At 39.0% G+C, this 20,990-nt stretch overlaps 1 protein-coding gene across 1 annotated transcript in view; it reads left to right on the forward strand.

Annotated features, from left to right (window-relative positions):
• The window catches only part of Fam83b (family with sequence similarity 83 member B), a 53,961-nt gene extending 40,482 nt beyond the window's left edge, over positions 1-13,479 (forward strand). Inside the window, 3 exon segments of the mRNA XM_028867459.2 lie at positions 330-454; positions 10,943-11,748; positions 11,751-13,479. Coding sequence (XP_028723292.1) covers positions 330-454; positions 10,943-11,748; positions 11,751-13,243 — 2,424 coding nt within the window. The 3' untranslated portion in view covers positions 13,244-13,479.
• Positions 13,480-20,990: the final 7,511 nt, after the last annotated feature.

Genomic DNA, 20,990 nt, shown 5'->3' on the forward strand with positions numbered 1-20,990 from the left:
TTTAGAGAAATGCTTGCAAATGCTTGCAATTTTCTTTAATGAATTTTTATGTGTTTTCAAAGTTTGTTTCAAACAAGTGTTTTGGGGCCGGACAATGGTGGCACATGCCTTTAATCCTAGCACTTGGGGAACAGGGGCAAGTGGAGCTCTGAGAATTCAAGGCCAGCTTCGTCTACAAAATGAATTCCAGAACAGCCAGAACTGTTACACAGAGAAACACTGTCTTGAAAAAAAAAATATTTTTGATGTGTTTACATTGCTATTTATTTACTTTTCAAAACACCTCACTTCTAGATATAATTTTACTTTATATTTACATATAATTGTAGAACATTCGAGTACGGACAGTAAAAGGCCAAGATTATCTTTCGAAAACAGGAGCAAAATTCCATGGGAAAATGGAACAGAAATTTTTGTTAGTTGACTGCCAGAAAGTGATGTACGGTTCTTACAGGTAAGAATATTGCATTTATCTTATGCATTTCCATCCATTCAAATAAGTTATTACTTTGAGATTTTAGCAGAATCAACTTAGCTGTATCTTAAAAATAAGAAGAAAAGAGGCCGGAGGGGTGCTCAGCACTTATTACTCCTACAGAGGACCTGAGTTTGGTTCCAAGCACCTGCCTTGTAAAGGCTCACAATCACCATTAACTCCAGCCCTAGAGGTGATCTAAGCCCTCTTCTGGCCTTTTCTAGAACTGCACTCAAAATTATAAACCCACATACAGATGCATACACATAATTAGAATTATTTTTAATTTTTATTTAAAAGTTTTCTTTTCTATTTTACATACCAACCACAGTTCCCCTTCCCTCCCTTCCTCCTGCTCACTCCCCACCTTCTCCCTACCCCACCCCCATCCACTCCTCAGAGAGGTTAAGACCTCCCATGGAGAGTCCACAAAGTCTGGCATATCAAGTTGAGGCAGGACCAACCCCTTCCCCCCTGTATCAAGGCTGAGCAAGGTATCCCTCCATAGGGAATGGGCTCCAAAAAGTCAGTTCATGCACTAGGGATAAATCCTTGTCCCACTGCCAGTGACCCAACATGCTGTCACCCACATTAAGAAGGCCTAGTTCTGTCCCATGCAGGTTCCCCAGCTGTCAGTCCAGAGTCAGTGAGCTCAAACTAGCTCGGGTTAGCTGTCTCTGTGGGTTTCCCCATCATGATCTTGACCCCTTCGCTCATATAATCCCTCCTCTGTCTCTTTGACTAGACTCCAGGAACTCCACCCAGTGCTTGGCTATGGATCTCTGCATCTTCTTACATCAGTTACTGCATGAAAGTTCTATGATGACAATTAGGGTAGTCATCGATCTGATTACAGGGGAAGGCCAGTTCAGGGACCCTCTCCACTATTGCTATGAGTCTTAGCCAGGGTCATCCTTGTGGGTTCCTGGGAATTTCTCTAGCACCAGGTTTTCTCCTAACCCCATAATGGCCCACTCTGTCAAGATATCTTTTTCCCTGCTCTCCCTCTCTGTCCCTCCCCTACTTCGACCATCCTGTTCCCTCAAGTTCTCTTGCCACCTCCCCTTATCTATCCCCCCATGCCCCCAGTATACTCAGGAGATCTTACCTATTTTTTAAAAAATCCTTTTTAAAATTTGAAAAATGATTCAGAATCTATAGCATGGAGATTTGGAGACTTGGGCTTTGCTAACTTCCCTATGGTCCTCAGGCTACTCACATGACTATGGGTGATCCTGTAACCTGGCTTCCTATTCATCAAAACAGTAAGGGAGTTCCCCAAGATTTAAGGTGCTTCGCAACCCTAAAAAAAACAAAAGTGGATTAAGTCCTACAAAGGCAATGTGTAATGTGAATCGAGAAACAATCACTTCAGCCAGTTTGGGTAGCATATGCCTGTAATCTCAGCATGCAGGAGGATTGCCACAAGTTCAGTGCCAGCCTGGTCTATGTGGTGAGTTTGAGTTTAGCTAGGGCTATAGCCAGATCCTGTCTCAAAGACCAAAACAAGGGCTGGAGTGATTACTTAGCCCATAGAGGTGTTTATTTCCAATCCTAATGCTTTGAGTTTGATCCGTAATACTCCCATGATAGAACCAATGCTAACAAGTTATCCACTGACATCCACATACACACTGTGGCACATGCACACACACACACACACACACACACACACACACACACACACACACGCATGCACACATACACATGCACAAAATAATCAATGAATAAAATATAAATATCAGACACCCATAGAAACAAAACAATGTAAAAAACAAGTTATTCAAAAGAAAAAAAAAAATAGAAGTTGTTTAGCACTTTGAAGAGTCCACCAGGAAATGTACCTGTATACTGATGGTCAGTATCTGAGAAAACCAGAACTGCAATCATATCTAGGTCAGGCTGATCTGGAGTGTAGACATTGCCTTGTAATTGCTCAGTAATGTCCAGTAAGGCATTATTCCTGAATGTGACACATAGTGTATTGATATAAACGGGCAAATAAAAACACCAACAAATACTTCTAAGCCCAGGTCACCGAGTTACTGTAGACCTACCATAGAAGACATTGGCATGACTCCAGTGAGCTGTGGCAGTGAACAGGTCAGAATAGCAGAGGCTTCACCCTTTGACAAATTTAAACATCCATGAAGAAATAACATCTTGAAGTCTTGAGCAAGTGGCTTTGTTTATGTAAAATTAGAATGATCGTGGAACACACTACATGGCATTTCTGTGCAATTTCACCTCCCAAACAATAATATTAGCTATTATTTCAGGACTTTCTGCTTGTGTCTGCTGTAGGCTCAGGGAGGTCCCCCTCCTTTAAAGCCATTTGGCATTCCAAATGAAAACTTGTAAAGACCAGAAATTACAACTAGTACTTGAAATTAATGAGTCATTTTAAGGTCTCATTATATATGTATATATTTGTTCGGACACCCTTAGTTTTAACGAGTTTTTAATTAAGCTTTTAATTAAGATTGAGTTTACTTTACTTATACATGGTGTCTCTTACTTGAGTGCATCCCAGTTGCTCTTTCTGTTTTCACCCTTTGACTTGAGGTTTAACAATATTTTCAATTCTGGATTTACCTCTCTGCTTCTGCCACTAGGATTTGATAGTTAAATGTCATGACGACTGGAGCTGAGCTACTTAGGTTGATACGTGTTGGTTTTTAACAGAGTTCTTACTCTGGGAGGAAAAGTCATGAAACACGACAGAATCCACTAACAAGAGTTTCTTTAAGATGAGGAGAGAGGGATAGATGTCCACAGGCCTGTAGAAAAACACATGTGTGAAGGGAGCCAAGGAATCATGGTGCCGGCTTATAAAGGCTGAGCTGTGCCTGTGTACACAGGCCCACGTGGCTAGTCCATGCATGTGCATAGATCACATGGTCATGCTGCACACTTTGCACAATCACGTAGGACATTTGACCCGGAAATGACCAGGTGGAAATGACTAAGTGTCCTGCTGGGCATGCACGACAGGCAATGAAGAAAGAAAGAAAGAAAGAAAGAAAGAAAGAAAGAAAGAAAGAAAGAAAGAAAGAAAGAAAGAAAGAAAGAAAGAAAGAAAGAAAGAAAGAAAGCAGGGAGGGAGGGAGGGAGGGAGGGAAGAAAATTAATTTAACAAAAAAAAAAGAAAAGAATAACCAAAACCAAATAAATAAATAAGCTAAGCCAGATCTAGAAAGTCTCTCTAACCCCAGGCCATGGGGAGGAGTGGAGGAGAATATTCTAAGAGCAGAGAATATTATGGTTTATCTGACCTTCTTTCTAGTAACTCCATTCTCTGTGTTATTTCAAGATCATTTTAAATACACGTCTTTTAAAAATCGTTAGTTGTAAGCCATTGTCACTTTTTTTTTTTTTTACTTTCCTGTGTCATTTGTTGTCCAGGGAACTGTTACACAGTGCACTCAAGTGTATGTTGTGCATGGAATGTTTCCTGTCTGTACCCTCACCTTGCCTTAAATCATTCCTCACCTTCCAGTTCATTTCCTTAAGTGATTTTTTTAATTTCTTTTACTTGTTGAGATTATAACAAAATTACATCATTTTCCCCTTCCCTTTCCTCCCTCCAAACCTGCCAATATACCCTTTCTTGGTCCCTTTCAAATTCATGGGCTCTTTAAAAAAAATCAGTTGTTATTGCATACACACATATGCGCACACACACACACACACACACACACACACACACACACACACACATTCCTAACTACATAAATACAACCTGCTCAGTCAGTCTATGTAATGTTATTTGTATATGTGTTTTCTGAGCTGAAATTGAACAACCAAATGCTGTGCTCTTCCCTGGGGAAGGATGTTCTCCTGCTCTCTCTCAGCATTCCTTAGTTTCCTGTAATACTTTGTATAGGGTTGAAGCCTCATGGTTTTCCCTTATCCACTTCAGCATGTCTATTGATGACCTTGTTCTCCTCCTGCTGAACCAAGCTCAGGTACCCCAGGTGAGCAGTAAGGGTGTTTAACTGTTAAGCCATCACTCCTGTCATCCTTGGCTGAGTTTCATATTGTAAAAAATATTTCAAAAGTTCTTGTATAATAGTTATAAACCACTTTTGTCAAAATCTGTTTCCTTCTTCAGTCGGGAGGTGGTGGTGCACGCCTTTAATTCCAGCACTTGGGAGGCAGAGACAGGCGGATCTCTGTGAGTTTGAGGCCAGCCTGGTCAAAAGAGTGAGTTCCAGGAAAGGCTCCAAAGTCACAGAGAAACCCTGTCTCAACAAAAAGGAGCTTGAGTTCTGTATACTATAGCATCTCATTTCCCCATTTTCCTTGTGGACACCCTTGTATTTGTTTTCCTGTTTTCTTCCGTCTGCTTCTATTTCCTCTTCTCCTTTCCTTTTCTTTCCTTAGTTCTTTTTAGACAAAGTATTCCTTGATTGCCCAGGCTGCCTATGAACTAGCTATGTAGTCTGGTTGTTCTTAAATTCCCAAATTTCTAGCTCTTGCCAGGCCAATATTGAGATTACAGGTGTATACCACCACACTCAGCTGAAAATGTGTTCTTTAATTAATACCCACACCATAGAAGGCGTTGGGTTATAAAGTCCCATTATTTGTAGAGATGCCTAGAATCTGCAGTCTTCACAGCCACATGTCTATAACAGCTCACACAAAGATGGCTTGTCAGGAAAACACAAGCATTTAATATATAAAACACACGTATTTTACAGTCAATGAGTATAAATAATACTTTGAATTTGGTATCCCCACATGAAATTGTAAGGGACATTTTCGGAGATATTTATAAGTTATTTTAAATAAGTTCGACTCAAAGAACTTCTTGTTTGTTATAGACAGGGCCCCTAAATTGAGACCCTACTGCCTTTGTCTGCTGATTGCTGGGGTTACAGATGTGAGCCTCTAAGTCGCACTGAAAAAGAATTATTGTAATATCCTGCTTTTTAAATATTAGGACCTCTAAAAAATTTGCAAGACTTTCCCTAAAGTTGGTGTCTCCACGGTGCCATTTTTAATCAGGCTTGAGGATGGTCACATTTGAGATGCATGCTGCAACCAACATACTCTCACTTCTTGACCCAGTGACCTTTACTGCCTTTCCTTCTTAACCCCTGGCCAGGAACCCAGCTGCTCAAGTCAGTTTTGGTATGTGAATTAATAGCTCCACTCAAAGGTTCATGACTGATGCATGATGTCCTGTTAGGAGTAGAGAAAGTGTTTTTAACCCAAGTAAATCTAGTTGTGTGTTTTTAAAATGTAAATGATATTAAAGACACACATTCTGAAGTGTACTTGCTATTTTCCCCCTTTAGTTGCCCTTGGTCTTGGCCTTCAGATATACTTTTCATGACTAGCTCTTCTGATACTGATTCCAATATCTTTAATAATCTTATTAGGCTGATTTTTCCAATTCATGAATTTGTCACCATCTCTTCTTGTTTTATTGTGACTTAGGTATATTTCCCGCCCACCTGTGTCCACTTTCCTTTCTTATCCGGATTCTTCCAGTAGAGTACTATCACAAATTTCTGCTTCACAAGAAATCCAAGTTTACGTTATAGAAACTGGGTCAAAACTGCACATTGCTGAAGTATTTCCTTTTCCGTCACAAAATTAATAGGCATTTTATTTTGCTTCATGTGTGTGCACATGTGTTAGCAAGTTAAGTGCAGCTGCATTTGTAAGTCCAAGGAGGACTACCTCAGATATCTTTCTTCTAGTGCCTTCCATTTGTGTGGTTTTTGTGTGTGTGTGTGTGTGTGTGTGTGTGTGATTTATGCACACATCTATGTGGAGAACAAAGATCAATCTCAGATTCCATTCCATTGGGCTGGGAGTCAGCCTGTTTCTCACCTCCCCAGGACTTTCCAAAAGGCTTGGGTTGTTTGTTTGCTTGTATTTTTTTCTTGCTTCCTTGTTTTTCCCATTCATCGCCTTCTCTCCTACTTACTGCTCTTGCTTTACAGCTGACTGCACGGTTTTCAGCACGTGAGTGACTTTTCCTAATGCTCAGTTACTGACGACAATGTGTTATGTGCAATCTAGGCTGGCAGGGCCTACGTCAGGAGCACAAGCTCGGGTCCCAGGACGGTCCACATTCCTGGTGCTCTGACCCATGTTTGCCTAACTCCCATTTTCCCTTGTTTTTCTTTCTCAACACTGAGAAGAATGTACGTTCTGTTTTGCTAGACATTCTAAATGTTTCTGTTATGTCCTGTTGTTCTCTAATGTTTTTCAACTCTCTGTTTATAAATCCATTATTGAAAGCAGCTACTGTTTATTATATTTTGATTGTTCTCTTTCATAATTTACTTAATATACTTCAAAGATCTGATGCATAAATAAAATTTTATTATGAATGGTATTTACTCATTAATTATGAATGAGTATTATTGTGATTTTAAACACCATCTTCTCTCTAAAGTAAATTGACCCTTTTATCATCGTATGATGTCTGTCTTTCATAACATCTCAGACTTCAAAGTCTGTTGTCTCTGATATCATGATGCCTCTTGTCCTTATCTTAGTCATCCTCTTCAAGACACTGCTTTTCTTGGTCCTCCGTTTTCAACTCCTGTCTGTCCTTAGATCTGAAGGGAGTCTTGAAGACAGCCAGTGTTTGGGGCTGGAATTTTTATCCATTCATTTGATTTATGTCTTTTGGTTGGAGAGTCAGAAATGATTCTTAACAAGAAAGTTACCTTTGCCGTTGCTGTGTTCAGAACAAGCTGGAACTCTTTCCCCTGACTGTTTTTTTTCTTTTTGTTGACATCTTTGTACGGATGTGTCTTGATTCTCTTCTTTCTTTTCTCATGTCCTACAGCTTTTTTTTTTTTTTTTAACTTTGTTTCATTTTGAGACAGGATTTCAATGTGTAATCTAGCCTAACCTGGAGTTCATGGAACTCCTGCCCCAGCCTCCCAAGTACTAAGATCTTAAGCATGACCTACCACCTGAAATTGAGTGTGTATCATAAGATTCAAGGCTTAAATTCTATTAGTTCATTATTATTGCCATTCAACTTATACAAACATCCTCTGATACAGTTCCTACTTCACCATTAGTTTGGATCTTTTTTTTTAAATGTGTTGGGGTATTTTTCCCAGTCTGTGGCCTTTCTTGTTATAATTGATATCTTTTAAACAGCGTATAAAGAAGAAAAAGAAACCAATGTGTACAATAACAGATTTAATGAAACTTATATTCTTTCTGACAATATAAACATTTCTGACTCTTAATTTTTTTACTTTGATAATAATACATTTAATTTATCACTTCTTATTAAATTTTTAATGTATCTTCAGTGTACCATACCCAAAGATATAGATCTCAACAAGCTATATGGGGTCCCTGTGATAAATTTTATGATTGGGGACAAAAAGAAAAAAATGTGATTGAACATCTTAAGCAAAGGGTAAGCTATGCAGAAGGAACCAGAGAAACAAGCTGGGTGTTGTGGCCCTTGCTCTTAACCCTAGTGTTCTAGAGGATGAGTCGAGAATATCCCCTAGGCCAGCCTGGGATAAAAGCGTATGAGAGCTTTCTTTTAGACCAGGTGAGGATTTGCATGTTATTTTAAGTAAATTAGAAAATCCTATATTGGAATGTGATATCTATATCAGTTAACAAATAAGGAAATGAAGAAGCAAAGATTGAGATTAGCTTATGACACTTTGACTTGGGTGATGTAGAATTGTGAGGGTTTTTGGAATTCACTGATTCCAAAAACATCAGAATCTGTTTATTTCTATTAGTTCTGGGAGCCAGAATATTTAGAGGTGATTCCTTGCTTTGTGTGGACCACTGAAAGGATGCTTGAAAGAGTGATTTAAGTAAGATTGAGGTAGAAAGTGCCTTGTATGGGTGGAATGCCTAAAGCTGTAGTTGAAACGCTGTCTCAAGTAAGAATGAAATGATGGCAGGTCTGGGAAGGATGGGATGGGATGAAGATTCACCAACTGGACACAGTAGTCTGGCAAGGCTGGTTAATGTTGCAAGCAGACACTGGACATAGAGTCTTCACATGCAGAGGAGCTTAGTACTAACAGTACAGATCTGTAGCTTTTGCCTTGTAGATGACACAAGTTACCTAAAGTGACAGAGAAGCATAGGAATCCCTCCCAAATCCTGCAGATGCCATATAGGTCATTCAGATTCACCTTTGAAAAACTCAACTGAATATCTTACTGTAACCTGCAATTCATTACAGCATTCCAAAGGAAACTTTTTCCAGTTGTCTTACATTATCAATTTCCTAAACTCAGTTCTTGGGGGTTATTTTATTTTATAACCTATAGGGTTGTACTTTATTCTCATGTTCTCCTCTTTATAGTAAATTCGATCCCTGATCTGTCAAGTGTGTGCTATAAGCAACCACTAGGAAAATGATCCCCAAACATTTCTTTCTCTTATAATTTATCTGAATTTGGGGACAAATCCTAAACAACAAACTTTCTGCTTAGCTTTCAACTTACCTACACACCTCACAAGTCCCTCATATCACTTCTTTATACCAGATAAGTATAATCTGGGGCGTGTGTGTGTGTGTGTGTGTGTGTGTGTGTGTGTGTGTGTGTCTATGACTAAACAGTGGCAGTTCCTGCTTTTCACTATGTTTCTTCCAAACAAACTGCCTGCTCCTATCTTTTTACTCCCACTTTTTCTGGGGAACTCAGCATACCTGCTATTTTAACATTTATTCATTGCTTACTGTTCCCAACATTGCTTTATTCACAGCTTCAGTTTCACTGAAAAAGAAAAATTTATTTTTAGTTTTCTACTTCTGATTTCGAGTTAAGAAAATTTCTCTTTCTTTCCTTTTTTCTTTCTTTCTTTCCTTCCTTCTTTCTTTCTTTCTTTCTTTCTTTCTTTCTTTCTTCCTTCTTTCTTTCCTTCCTTCCTTCCTTTCTTTCTTTTTTTCTGAGACAAGGTTTCTCTGTGTAGCCCTTGGATGTCCTGGAACTTACTCTATAGACTACGTTGGCCTCAAACTCAGACATGTGCCTGCCTCTCCCTCCTGAGTGCTGAGATGAAGGGTGTGCACCACCCCTGCTTGGCTTCCCCAGAAAGTTTCTTTAACTCTTGATTTCCATTTCATTTCTCTTTAAGTCATCCTGCTGGCTCACACATTCACATGAAGAGTACCTAGTAAATATTATTCTCATACCATGAGTTCATGGGCAGTAGCATGCAAATTCAAGCATACAGAATGACAAATCTCCAAAGTATAAAGTATCATTTGTGATATTTTATTAATTTTTAATTTATTTTAATAATTTTATAAACATTCAAGAAATGTTTGTTTGTGTTTGTTTTCCCTATATAAATATTGCATATATAATATTACATTTGTTCAGTATAGAGCATTTGTCTCACTTTGTTTTTCAATGAACTCCAGTATGTCATATATAGACTTTGATATAGAGAATATCAACAATTTATTTTTCAATTGTTAAATTGTGACTCTTTCTATTTAATTTAGGTGTTCAAAGGCCAAATTCAAAAATTGATATGAAATTTCAAGATTTTCCTCACTTCAAAAACTATGTAGGATTGAAAGTTGTATAAAATACGTGAAATCATTATAAACCTTAATTTTTTAGAAGTGTATGCTATATTCAGAAATCCTGATTGGCATTTTTTTTTTTTTTTTTTTTTTTTTTTTTTTTTGGTTTTTCGAGACAGGGTTTCTCTGTGTAGCTTTGCCTTTCTAATCATTGGTAGAGGCTGTCGAACTCACAGAGATACTGCTCTGCTCGATGTGGATTAAAGGGTGCGCAATGGCGATTGCATTTTAAATGGCATGTTTTATGAGGGACATTGTAATCCTGTGTGGATTGAGTACGGTGAAGTCTGCCCATCAATAGCCGAGGCAATTTCTCTGTTTATACCTCTCTACATCCCAGATTGCATAGAATAACTCACAGAGTAAGAGTTGAAAGGAACTGAGGCTCAAACTCCATGCATTAGCGCAGACATTTTGCACATTATGACATGTTAGGGCATTGCCACGGTGATGCCATCCATGTCTTCAATGTAAACAAGAGGGAAGTAGAGCCGGCATCATGTGGACACGGCTGTGCAGAGGCCACTCAAGTCTCTAGTGTTTCACTCTAATCCTGGCTTTTCCCACACCCTGTTGGTTTGGAATTTGCGAATTATAATGGTCTTTAACTCCATAACATCTTGGTAGATGTAGATACAAAATATACAACCACTTTTCTTTCAGCTTTTGGAAAATAGTATAAAAATTTTTGAATGGACTTAAAACCAGAAGTCAAGTTGCCTTGTTACTTAAGAAGATGTACATGTATTTATTATTGGTATGTAATAAAAAATATTTTAAGTTATGCTTACTAAGAAAAACAAGAACAAGTATTTTCTGTCATTTTTAAAATGACATTTACAGTAGAACTGTATGGCACCATTAATCTTTGACCAAAATTAAGTTTCTTGTTTTTCTTCTGTTTTCAGCTACATGTGGTTATTTGAAAAAGCTCATCTCAGCATGGTTCAGATAATCACAGGACACCTTGTAGAGTTATTTGACGAAGAATTCCGAACGCTCTATGCCAGGTCCTGTGTCCCAAGTTCTTTTGCTCAGGAAGAATCAGCCAGGGTGAAGCCCGGCAAACCTCTGTGGGAGAATGGCGTTTACCAGCGCTCCATTTCTTCATTAGCTTCTGTTTCCAGCCAAAGAAACCTTTTCAGTAGACAAGACCAAATGCACACACTAGACTCTAGTTACTTCAAAGGCAGAGGGATGTATACCCTAAACGAACATGACAAACATAGCATGAGAAATCACGGGTACAAGCCCCATTTTGTTCCAAACTTCAATGGTCCAAATGCAATCCGTCAGTTTCAACCCGGGCAGATCAATGAAAACTGGAAAAGGCATAGTTACGCTGGTGAACAGCCGGAAACAACTCCATACCTGCTGCTCAACAGAGCTCTGAATCGAACTCATAATGCTCCTGGACACTGGAGAAGACCTTCAGACAGTCTCAGTGTGGCCTCCTCATTACGGGGAGGCCAGGCGAGCCAGAAAAACATCCCTGCTCAGAGTTTTGCCGATCGGCTCGCCCAGAGAAAAACAACAAATCTTGCCGAAAGGAATTCAAATGTGCGGAGGTCATTTAATGGAACAGATAATCACATCCGCTCTTTACAGCAGCGGATGCCAACCCTGGAGAATACCACAAAGTCTTTCCTACGAAGCTGGAGAATTGACTCCTACTTAAGTGATAATTCAGACGCCCCACCTGACTCAAATGGGTCCACCTGGGTGACAGATTTGAGGGCTATGATAATCCCGAGAACGTGAAAGCCAATGCACTCTACGCTCATTCGAGGCTTCGTTCCTCATTTGTGTTTAAACCAACTTTACCTGAACAAAAAGAAGTCAACAGCTGTACAACTGGCTCCTCAAATTCCACCATCATCGGCTCTCAAGGAAGCGATACACCTAGGGAGGTCCCAGATAACTCCACAAATGCACAGCCCTTGACAGAAAAACCCTTGCCTGACTCAATTCCCAAGCTCCCAGCACAGTCAGAGGTACCAAAAATACACAGCTTGCAGATTCCCGAAAAACAACCAGCAATCATGAACCAAATAACCAATGGCCGAGCAGAATTAAACAACTGTATATATACAAATCTGTGTGTAAATAAGCAGACAGAGAACATAAAAAACCAGCAAAGCGAGAATCTGCTCAAAAGGCGAAGTTTCCCATCCTTTGACCACTCAAAAGTCAATTTGGATCATGGAAATAGCAAGAATTATGTGTATAGTACCCTTACCAGAAATCGAATTAGACAACCAGAAAAACCCAAAGAGGATGTGCTGAAGAGTTCTAAAAGCATGCACAATGTGACCCACAGTTCAGATGAGGAAGAGGAGGCCATCAAGAGAGCCCCTCCAAGTAGCTCAGCCACCAAATCTATTTCCATTGCTGCTTTGCTTGAGGTGAACAAAGAGGAACCTAGCAAAGACCTCTCTTCCAAGAAGGAAGTTAAAGGCTCCCCAAGTTTTTTGAAAAAGGGGTCTCAGAAGTTAAGGTCCTTACTTAGCCTCACTCCAGAAAAGAGAGAAAACCTATCTAAGAACAAGGCACCTGCGTTTTACAGAATGTGTAGTAGTTCTGATACTTTGGTTTCTGAGGGTGAAGAGAATCAGAAGCCCAAAAAATCCGAGCCCAGGGTTGATTCATCTCCTAGAAGAAAACGTTCCTCCTCATCAAATTCTCAAGGCAGCATCCACAAGAGCAAGGAGAACATAGCAGTTAGCTCATCTCCAGGGATAAATTCCCAAGCAGAGGAATGTAGGAGAATAGCTCCTTCTCCTACTCCTGTTGAAAGGAGGCTTTCAGAGAGAGCGGGAGATGCCTCTGCCCCAAGATTTAACACCGAGCAGATCCAATACCGTGATTCGAAAGAGATCAACGCGGTCCTTGCCCCTCAAAGACGGCCAACCTCTTCTCCAGTGCTAAAGTCCAATGAGCTCCTGAGATCTCATTCAACCAACCAGCGAGTTTACAGTCGATTTGAGCCATTTTGTAAGATTGAGAGCTCTATTCAGCCAGCGAGCAGCATGACAAATACACATGTCAATCGCCCAGAAGTCAAATCCACAACTATGGGCAGTAGTTACGGCAGGTCCAGCCCGATGCTGAATTACAAGACTGGTGCTTACAATTCATACGCCACCAATGAAAACAAGTTCCGAGGATTCATGCAAAAGTTTGGAAACTTCATACACAAAAACAAGTGACATTACATTCATTTCAAATTGCAATTGAAATATAAAATGAATGTGACTGTAAATATTTATCCAAAGGACACTGCCCGGATTTTTGTGCCATGCCAAGAGCATTCTGCATTGGAACTGGGGAAATGTGTAGTAGTGTACAGAACAGTTCATCTTTTGTGGTAAAAATTAGTTGTACTTGGTTAGCCTACAAAGGACTATCCCAGTAAACACATTAAAAGGTTGTTTTTAAATGACAATAGCTTTAAAAAAGGAAGATGGGATTATTGTTTTCTATCTCCTAAAAATTATAAGTGTTTAATTAGAAGAAACTTCAGGGAAAAGACTACATTTTGATTTTTGATTTTTCATTCCAAGTCTTCATTTAAAAAGACTTCCTATTACTTACCACTGGTGCTGTGTGATATACTTTTACTTTTTTTTTTTTTCATATTTTCAGAAATATAAGAAAACAGAACAAAGCTTCTTGTTGATAAATCCTGTAGAATAATGGTGTACTTTATTGTTTTACTATCTTTCCTATGCAGCATTGCACACAAAAACATGTCCTTTGTATTATGGAGGCCAGCATGTTTTATTGAACCCGAAGTGTCTTTGCACTGACATACATCAGCCTTAAGCATCAGCCTTGTGTAGTACACACACACACACACACACACACACACACACACACACACACACACAGGCTTTATTTTCTGACTTTTAGGAACTAAACATTGTTCTGCTTTGCACTTTTTTTTCCATCGGCTGTCTATTTTTTATAGTCATGCCTTAATTAAAATTTAAAGTAAGTGAACACAGTAGGGAATGTCCCCCCCTCTAACTATAAAACCTTCTCAAACTGTAAGATTCCGCTGAATCTAATGCTAGATTGACAAGCCAAATGCAGAAATGCTTTGAAAATTGTGGACTTGATTTTATTTTACTTCTTTTTACATTTTATTTTATTTAAAAATTCTCTTTCATTTTACACACCAACCACAGTTCCCCACCTTCCCCTTCTCCTGCTCTCCTCCACCTCCCCCCACCCTACCCCATCCACTCCTCATAGTGGGTAATTGTTCACTTTTTTAAAGTTTTGGTTAATATGGTGTGGTGACACACTCTTCCATGAGGATTAGATGTGGCAGTGAGAACCAGGGCTAGTCTTTCATTACCTTATAGCCAGGCTGGATGGAAAATTTTCCATAACTTAGCTTGAGGGCTATATTTAGGTCATAAGATACCATTTGCCATTCTTAAAAGAGCAAAAAGCTCTCTGATTATTGCAGAAACATTAACATGGATTTGTTTTATGCACAACATGTAGAATTCAAGAATCAAAAGATAGTGTGGGAGGAATGTTTTAATTTTTTGAGACAGTTTCTCTGTGAAACAATCCTGACAGTCCTAGAACTTGCTTTGTAGGCAAAGCTGGCCTCAAACTCACAGAGATCTGTCTATCTACTTCTGCCTCCCAGGTCCTAGGATTAAAGGCATGTGCCACCACCTCCCGGCTTCAAATATCTCATTTTATATTTTCAAGATTGCTACACAGAACACTGTATTATTATCTTTTTAAATACAATATTCAGTTGATACTATCAAATATCAATGTCTATGTTGTTGAAATAATTTGCCTTAGAAGAATCCTGACAGGAGAGACTATGGAATAGAACACCTAGGATTTCCTGAGCATATAACTATAACCAGGCCTTAAAAACATGTTCCATCACATGGTTATGATAACATTGCCACTGTTATTTATAAATTATTGAGATTTCAGTTGAGATATGAGACTTAGAGATAATGTTCCTAGTCACATAACTAATGGCTGTAATTAGAACATTTCTGTATGACATTCTATCCCAATTGGTTCAATACCTGCCCTATCGGAATTGAAGAAAGCATTTACTTCCTAACTAGGAATCAAACCAGGAAAAGTTTAATTGAATTTCACCAGACCACAGGGCACCCTGGGATTAAAAGCTTATAGTAGGTAAAGTTAGGAGAGGAAGAGGAGAATCAGTTCTGAAGGACTTTGGCAGGGCCAGTTTTAATTGCTTTGTGCCATTTTGTTCTCCTGGTTGGCCTCTGACAGTGAGAGCAAAGGAGAGGAACCAGAGTGAATTGTAACATTTGGGCTTTGGGGAAGAAAAGACTGCAGGGGAGGGAGGGAGGGGGAGGAGCCTGATATTAGATATTTACAATAATCTTAGGAAGAACATCCATTTAAATAAAACTACAGTTCATGAAGTTAATGTACTTTACAAGGTGTGTAGGGCACTGCAGCCTGTAGACTGGATGTCAACACAGAGCTCATGTTCCAGTGCAGCATCCTGTGCCTGGTCAGCATCCTGTGCCTGGCCGCTCCTTGTCTGCTTGGGTTTGAGAGCCTGCTTTGGAAGTGTTAATAATCATCTCACTCTTTTGCTCCTTCTCTCACTGTAAACTGTGCAAATATGCCAGGGTCTAAAGAGGAATGATAGTTTATGAATAAGAATTCAGAATAGATGCTCAGTTTCACACCATTGCAAAAGTAGCTCTATAACCTCCCATCATAATTGAGGAAATTACCAAGTTTTGCGATTCTAGTCTGATTCTGTCAGAAATGGAAGTGTGATGACCTTGAAACTATCCATACTAATAATAATATAAAAATAGAATGTTGAGAACAACCTTTTTCTCGTTATGAGAAAGAAGCCAATTCATAGAAACTGTCTTCAAAACAAGCTTTTAGAATACATATTTCCTTATAATCAGACCAGAGTTTCACATGCAAGAGTTCAGTGACACCTAATACTGCAGCTCCCATAATTTCTGAAAATACAGTTAGATTGTAGAAACATCTTTTTAAATTGTCACTGAGCTCTTTCCTCTATGGGAATAGGGAGTGGGGGTGTGTGTGTGCTTTATTCCATCTGCCTAATGGGTAATTTAGGCTTTTGCATGGCAGATTTATTCTCCTTAGTCTTTTTTCTTTGATTATCTCCCATCTAATATCTTCCTCTGAAAGTACCCTTATGTCTAAAGTTTCCCAAATTGTTTTCACTGATAAACTCCCCACAATTAAGACTGAGAAAACACGTAATACATTAAAAAAAAAAAATTAGCCATTGTTACAGCTTTCACTAAATATTGCCCACATTTGGTAGATATAATTTCAAACAATGTATTTTTCTCTTTTACTTCCCATATTAATATTGATGGAAAGATGTTACTTAAATGTATTTTGCTATTGAACTTTGGCAATACACTTCTCTCTCTACATAAGGATTTAGTTTCTAAGCAGAAACACAAGGAACTGAGTATATTCCTAAGGGATTCTAGGCAGGTGGTATGATAGCGCAGGAGATGTATATCCTAATATGCTTATATCCTTCTGCTCTGATGGCATAGCCAGGCCCTGCCATGGTGTGTTAAGCATGGGTACATGCTGTCAGTCTTCGCTTGTGAATAAATACAGACAAGGGCTGAATTTTGGTTGTGTTCGGTTTCACTTTACTCAAGAACTATCTTTGTGCCACTATTTCTCAGATATTTTTGGTTTACAGATACCTGTTGGCTCTTAATGTGCCTTTAGCTAAGGGGTTTAAAGTAGAATCATTGCTTTATATTAACTAGACTCATGATTAATGTGGGATTATGTTAAAAATTTACAATTTCAGTTTGGTTCTGGTACATCTGTAAAAAGTGATGAAATTATAAACAAATCAACTTATTAAATTTTATATACAAAGACTATTACAAAGAAATATTATTCCAAATTAAATTTTTGATTAATAAATGAATATTAAATAATTTTGTACAAATAATATATTGTTGAGTTTTTTATCATTATACTCTAGATTTCTTTATTCAAGTGTTCTCTTTAGACATTATAGTCAGGGATTTAGATAATATATTAAAAATATTTCTTAGTGGACAAGGAGATGGATCAGTAGATAAAGCACTTACTGCACAAAAAAGTGAGGGGCAGTTTAGGTCCCCATTACCCACATGAGTCAGAAAGGTGTAGTGGCATGCCTGTAATCCCAATACAGGAAGAAAGAAAACCTAGGAGGGTTCCTTGGGCAAGCTGGCTAGCTAGACTTGTGAGATTGATGAGCTCTAGACTCAAAGAAAGGCTCAAAGAAAGGTAAATGAAGCTGAGAGTGATCTACGAGACACGGTGTCAACTTCTGACCTCTACAGGCACATGCATACATCATTCCATGTGCATAATACACATCTACAGACATGAACTCACTCGTACACATGCAAAACAACAATATTTACCTCGACTTTAAAATCTCTAAAATGCATGATAAATACATCTCTCATATAACACTTTATCCATAATGGGTACACAGTAACAGTACTCTTCACTTTACATGTTCAGTTGGTCAGCAATGGACCCTGTACATGTGCACTATTGAACATGCAGCTAAAAGTCCTATTGTCTAATATTTACAATATACTTTTTCTATAGATAGATGTTTCTGTACACCAAAGCGAGTGTGTACAGTTACCCACTCAGTACTGCAAGATGCTGTACAGATTTATATCCTGGGTGCTATAGGCCATGCCAGGAGTCTAAGTTCACTAAGACAATCTCACAGTAATGAAATACCCTAAATGCATTGCTAGCATGTATCTCCATGACTACGAGATGCATGATTCATCCTCTCTATTTCCATTTCTACTGGAAGAGTTACTTTAAGTAATTTTTACTGTAAATTCATAGAATTTTTAAAAGCAATTTTTGTAATTTACGTACATTGTTAACATTTGGCTTTGGATAAAATATTCTACCGCTGTATTTGTATTATAGCATTAAACAGCCTAAAATCTGAAAAACTGCTTAAAACTCAAAATTCCATAGGTGGAAAAAATGACACATCAGATTACAAAACACTTGAAGTCTATGTATTATAAGTAAAAGTTGTGCCCTGTTAAAGGCAAATGTTATTTGTAGTTACTAAAGTACAATTATAAAGACAAATTACTAATAAATGCTAAGATCTGAACAATTCCCATTCACTTAGGAGCACAAACACACTGGCTTTAGCTTGGGATCCACGTCAAGGATATTTCAAACAGTCTGAATTGCTTTGAAGAGTCTAACCAAGGCCGTCTGAAAGCATCTGTAGATCAAAGGTTTTGTGGTTGGGTTGGTGTTCATTTTTCTTTTTTGGTAGCATGCTAAGTACCTTCCCATACAAAAGACATTAGAACATAAGGGGGAAGGATCTGTGCTGGCACTAGCTCATCCTTTCCATGTTCAATGAGTTTTGTGGGTGTTGTCTTCAGCAATGGGGACTTGCTGTCAGTTCATGGAGAGCAACCTATTGTCTTGCCAACAGCCTGGGTTGTTTGGAGATTTCCATGGGGCCTCTTTGGCAAACAACTCAATTGGATGTAACCCAGTCCTGGTACTGGAAGCTTCATGTGGTAACTAGATGGTCAGTTGGAACTCCATCTCCTTCATTATTTGGAGACTTCATTAGGATCACTTTCATATATTTTAGGAAGTTTTCATTGCACTAGGTTTCCACACCACCCTTCAATGCCCCTCCACTCTAGCAGCTTCTCCCTGCATTTCCTTCCTCAACCCCATCTCCTCTCCCTCCCCCACCTGATTCTTCCTTTCCCATCCTTTTCACCCCAGTCCACCCATTAACTCTATTCTATTTTCTCCCCCCAAGGAGATCCATGTGTTCCCAACACCACCACCAAGTCCTTCCTCTATACCTAACCTCTCTGGATCTACAGGTTGTAGCTTGATTATCATTTATTCTACTGTACTCAAAGATCAGTGCCTTGTTCAGCCATCATCAGAGAAGCTTCCTGCTGTAGCAGATGGGAACAAATAGAGACCCACATCTAGACATTACAACACACACACACACACACACACACACACACACACACACACACACACACGGGGAGACCTTAGAATGACTCTAAATGAGATGTCTCCATCAAATCTCTTCCTTCATAGCTCAGGGGATATCATGGAAGAAGAGTCAGAATGAGTGTAGGCACCAGAGGGCATGGAGGACACCAGGAGAAGAAGGCCCTCTAAATCAACTGAGCAAAGCTCATATGAACTCACAGAGACTGGAGAATCTAGCACAAGGCCAACATGGGTCTGCTCCAGGCCCTCTGTGTACATATCGTAGCCTTCAACTTAGTATTTTTATGAGACTCCTAAGTGTGTAAACAAGTGGGTCTCTGATTCTTGTGCCTTTTCTTGTGGCTCTTTTCCTTCCATTAGTTTGCCTTGTCTGACTTTATTGTGATGGTTTTGTCTTATATTTCATTTTGTTAAAAAATAAATATTTGTTTAAATTTTTTTCTTATGAAAAATTTTTATTCATTTTACAAACCAATCAAAGATCCCCCTCTTCCCTCCTGCCCCTCCAACTTCCCCTTTCCAAACCACACCCCATTCCCTCCTACAAGAAGGTAAGGCCTCCCATGGGGAGGTACATTTAGTTGAGGCAGGTCCAAGCACCTCCCCCTGCACCAAGGCTATGCAAGGTGTCCCATCATAGGTAGTGGGCTCCAAAAAGCCAGCTCATGCACCAGGGATGGCTTCTGATCCTACGCCAGGGGGCCCCCCAAGCAGATCAAGCTACACAACCGTCTCACTATGCAGAGGGCCTAATCCAGTCCCATGCAAGTTCCACAGCTGTTGATCAGAATGCTCAATTACACTGCAAGGACACATGCTCAACTATGTTCAAAGCATCATTATTTGTAATAGCCATAACCAGGAAACAGGCTAGTTGCCCCTTAAATGAAGAATGGATTTTTAAAAAATGTGGTACATATACGCAATGGAGTACTACTCAGCAATGAAAAACAGTGGCATTATGAATTTGCAGACAAATGAATGAAACCAGAAAACATCATCTTGAGTGAGGTCACTCAGATTCAGGACAAACATGGTATGTACTCACTAGTAAGTAAATACTAGGTGTAAAGCAAAGGAAAATCAGACTGCAACCCACATATTCAGAAAAGCTAGCTAGCAAGGAGGACCCTAAGATGGATGCATGGGAGAGGAAATAGATGAGATCTACTTGTTTAAATTTTTAAAAATGTTTTTGTTTGAGATACAAGTCATATGAAAGCAGAAGACTGACACTGGCTGGAATATAGTAACCCACAGGCAGATCTGTCTGTATTCTTTGAGGCACGGATAGGAATCAATCTATCAGGCACAGAGACACAGTTCATTTCCTCTTATTGAAATTCTAAACATTAGTTTGAGATTGGTAAGTTTTATTAATTTTTAAAGAATCTGCTAAGTTATTTTTAAATTACCTCTATTTCATGTCATGGACTTATAAAAATGTTTGGGAATCTGATGGAACACCAACTTCAAAATGTCATACTTCTGTTAAGTTAATGCAATACCTCTTTTTTTTTTTTTTTTTTTTTTTTGGTTTTTCGAGACAGGGTTTCTCTGTGTAGCTTTGCGCCTTTCCTGGAACTCGCTTTGGAGACCAGGCTGGCCTCGAACTCACAGAGATCCGCCTGCCTCTGCCTCCCGAGTGCTGGGATTAAAGGCGTGCAATACCTCTTTTTAAAGCATGACAGCTATTATAGTATGCAATACTATTAGTTACAAATACTTACACATTTGGCTTCATATTGACTCTTTCAAATCATTGTAAGGCATCCTCTAAAATTAACCAATCTCTAATCATACAGAGTCACTTATAAGTCAGGTTTTGCAAGCTTGCCCAGTAAATCTCTTTTCTGACCTAGACATTATCTT

Source organism: Peromyscus leucopus, chromosome 14 (assembly GCF_004664715.2).
Source record: "Peromyscus leucopus breed LL Stock chromosome 14, UCI_PerLeu_2.1, whole genome shotgun sequence".
Classification (NCBI taxonomy): Eukaryota; Metazoa; Chordata; class Mammalia; order Rodentia; family Cricetidae; genus Peromyscus; species Peromyscus leucopus.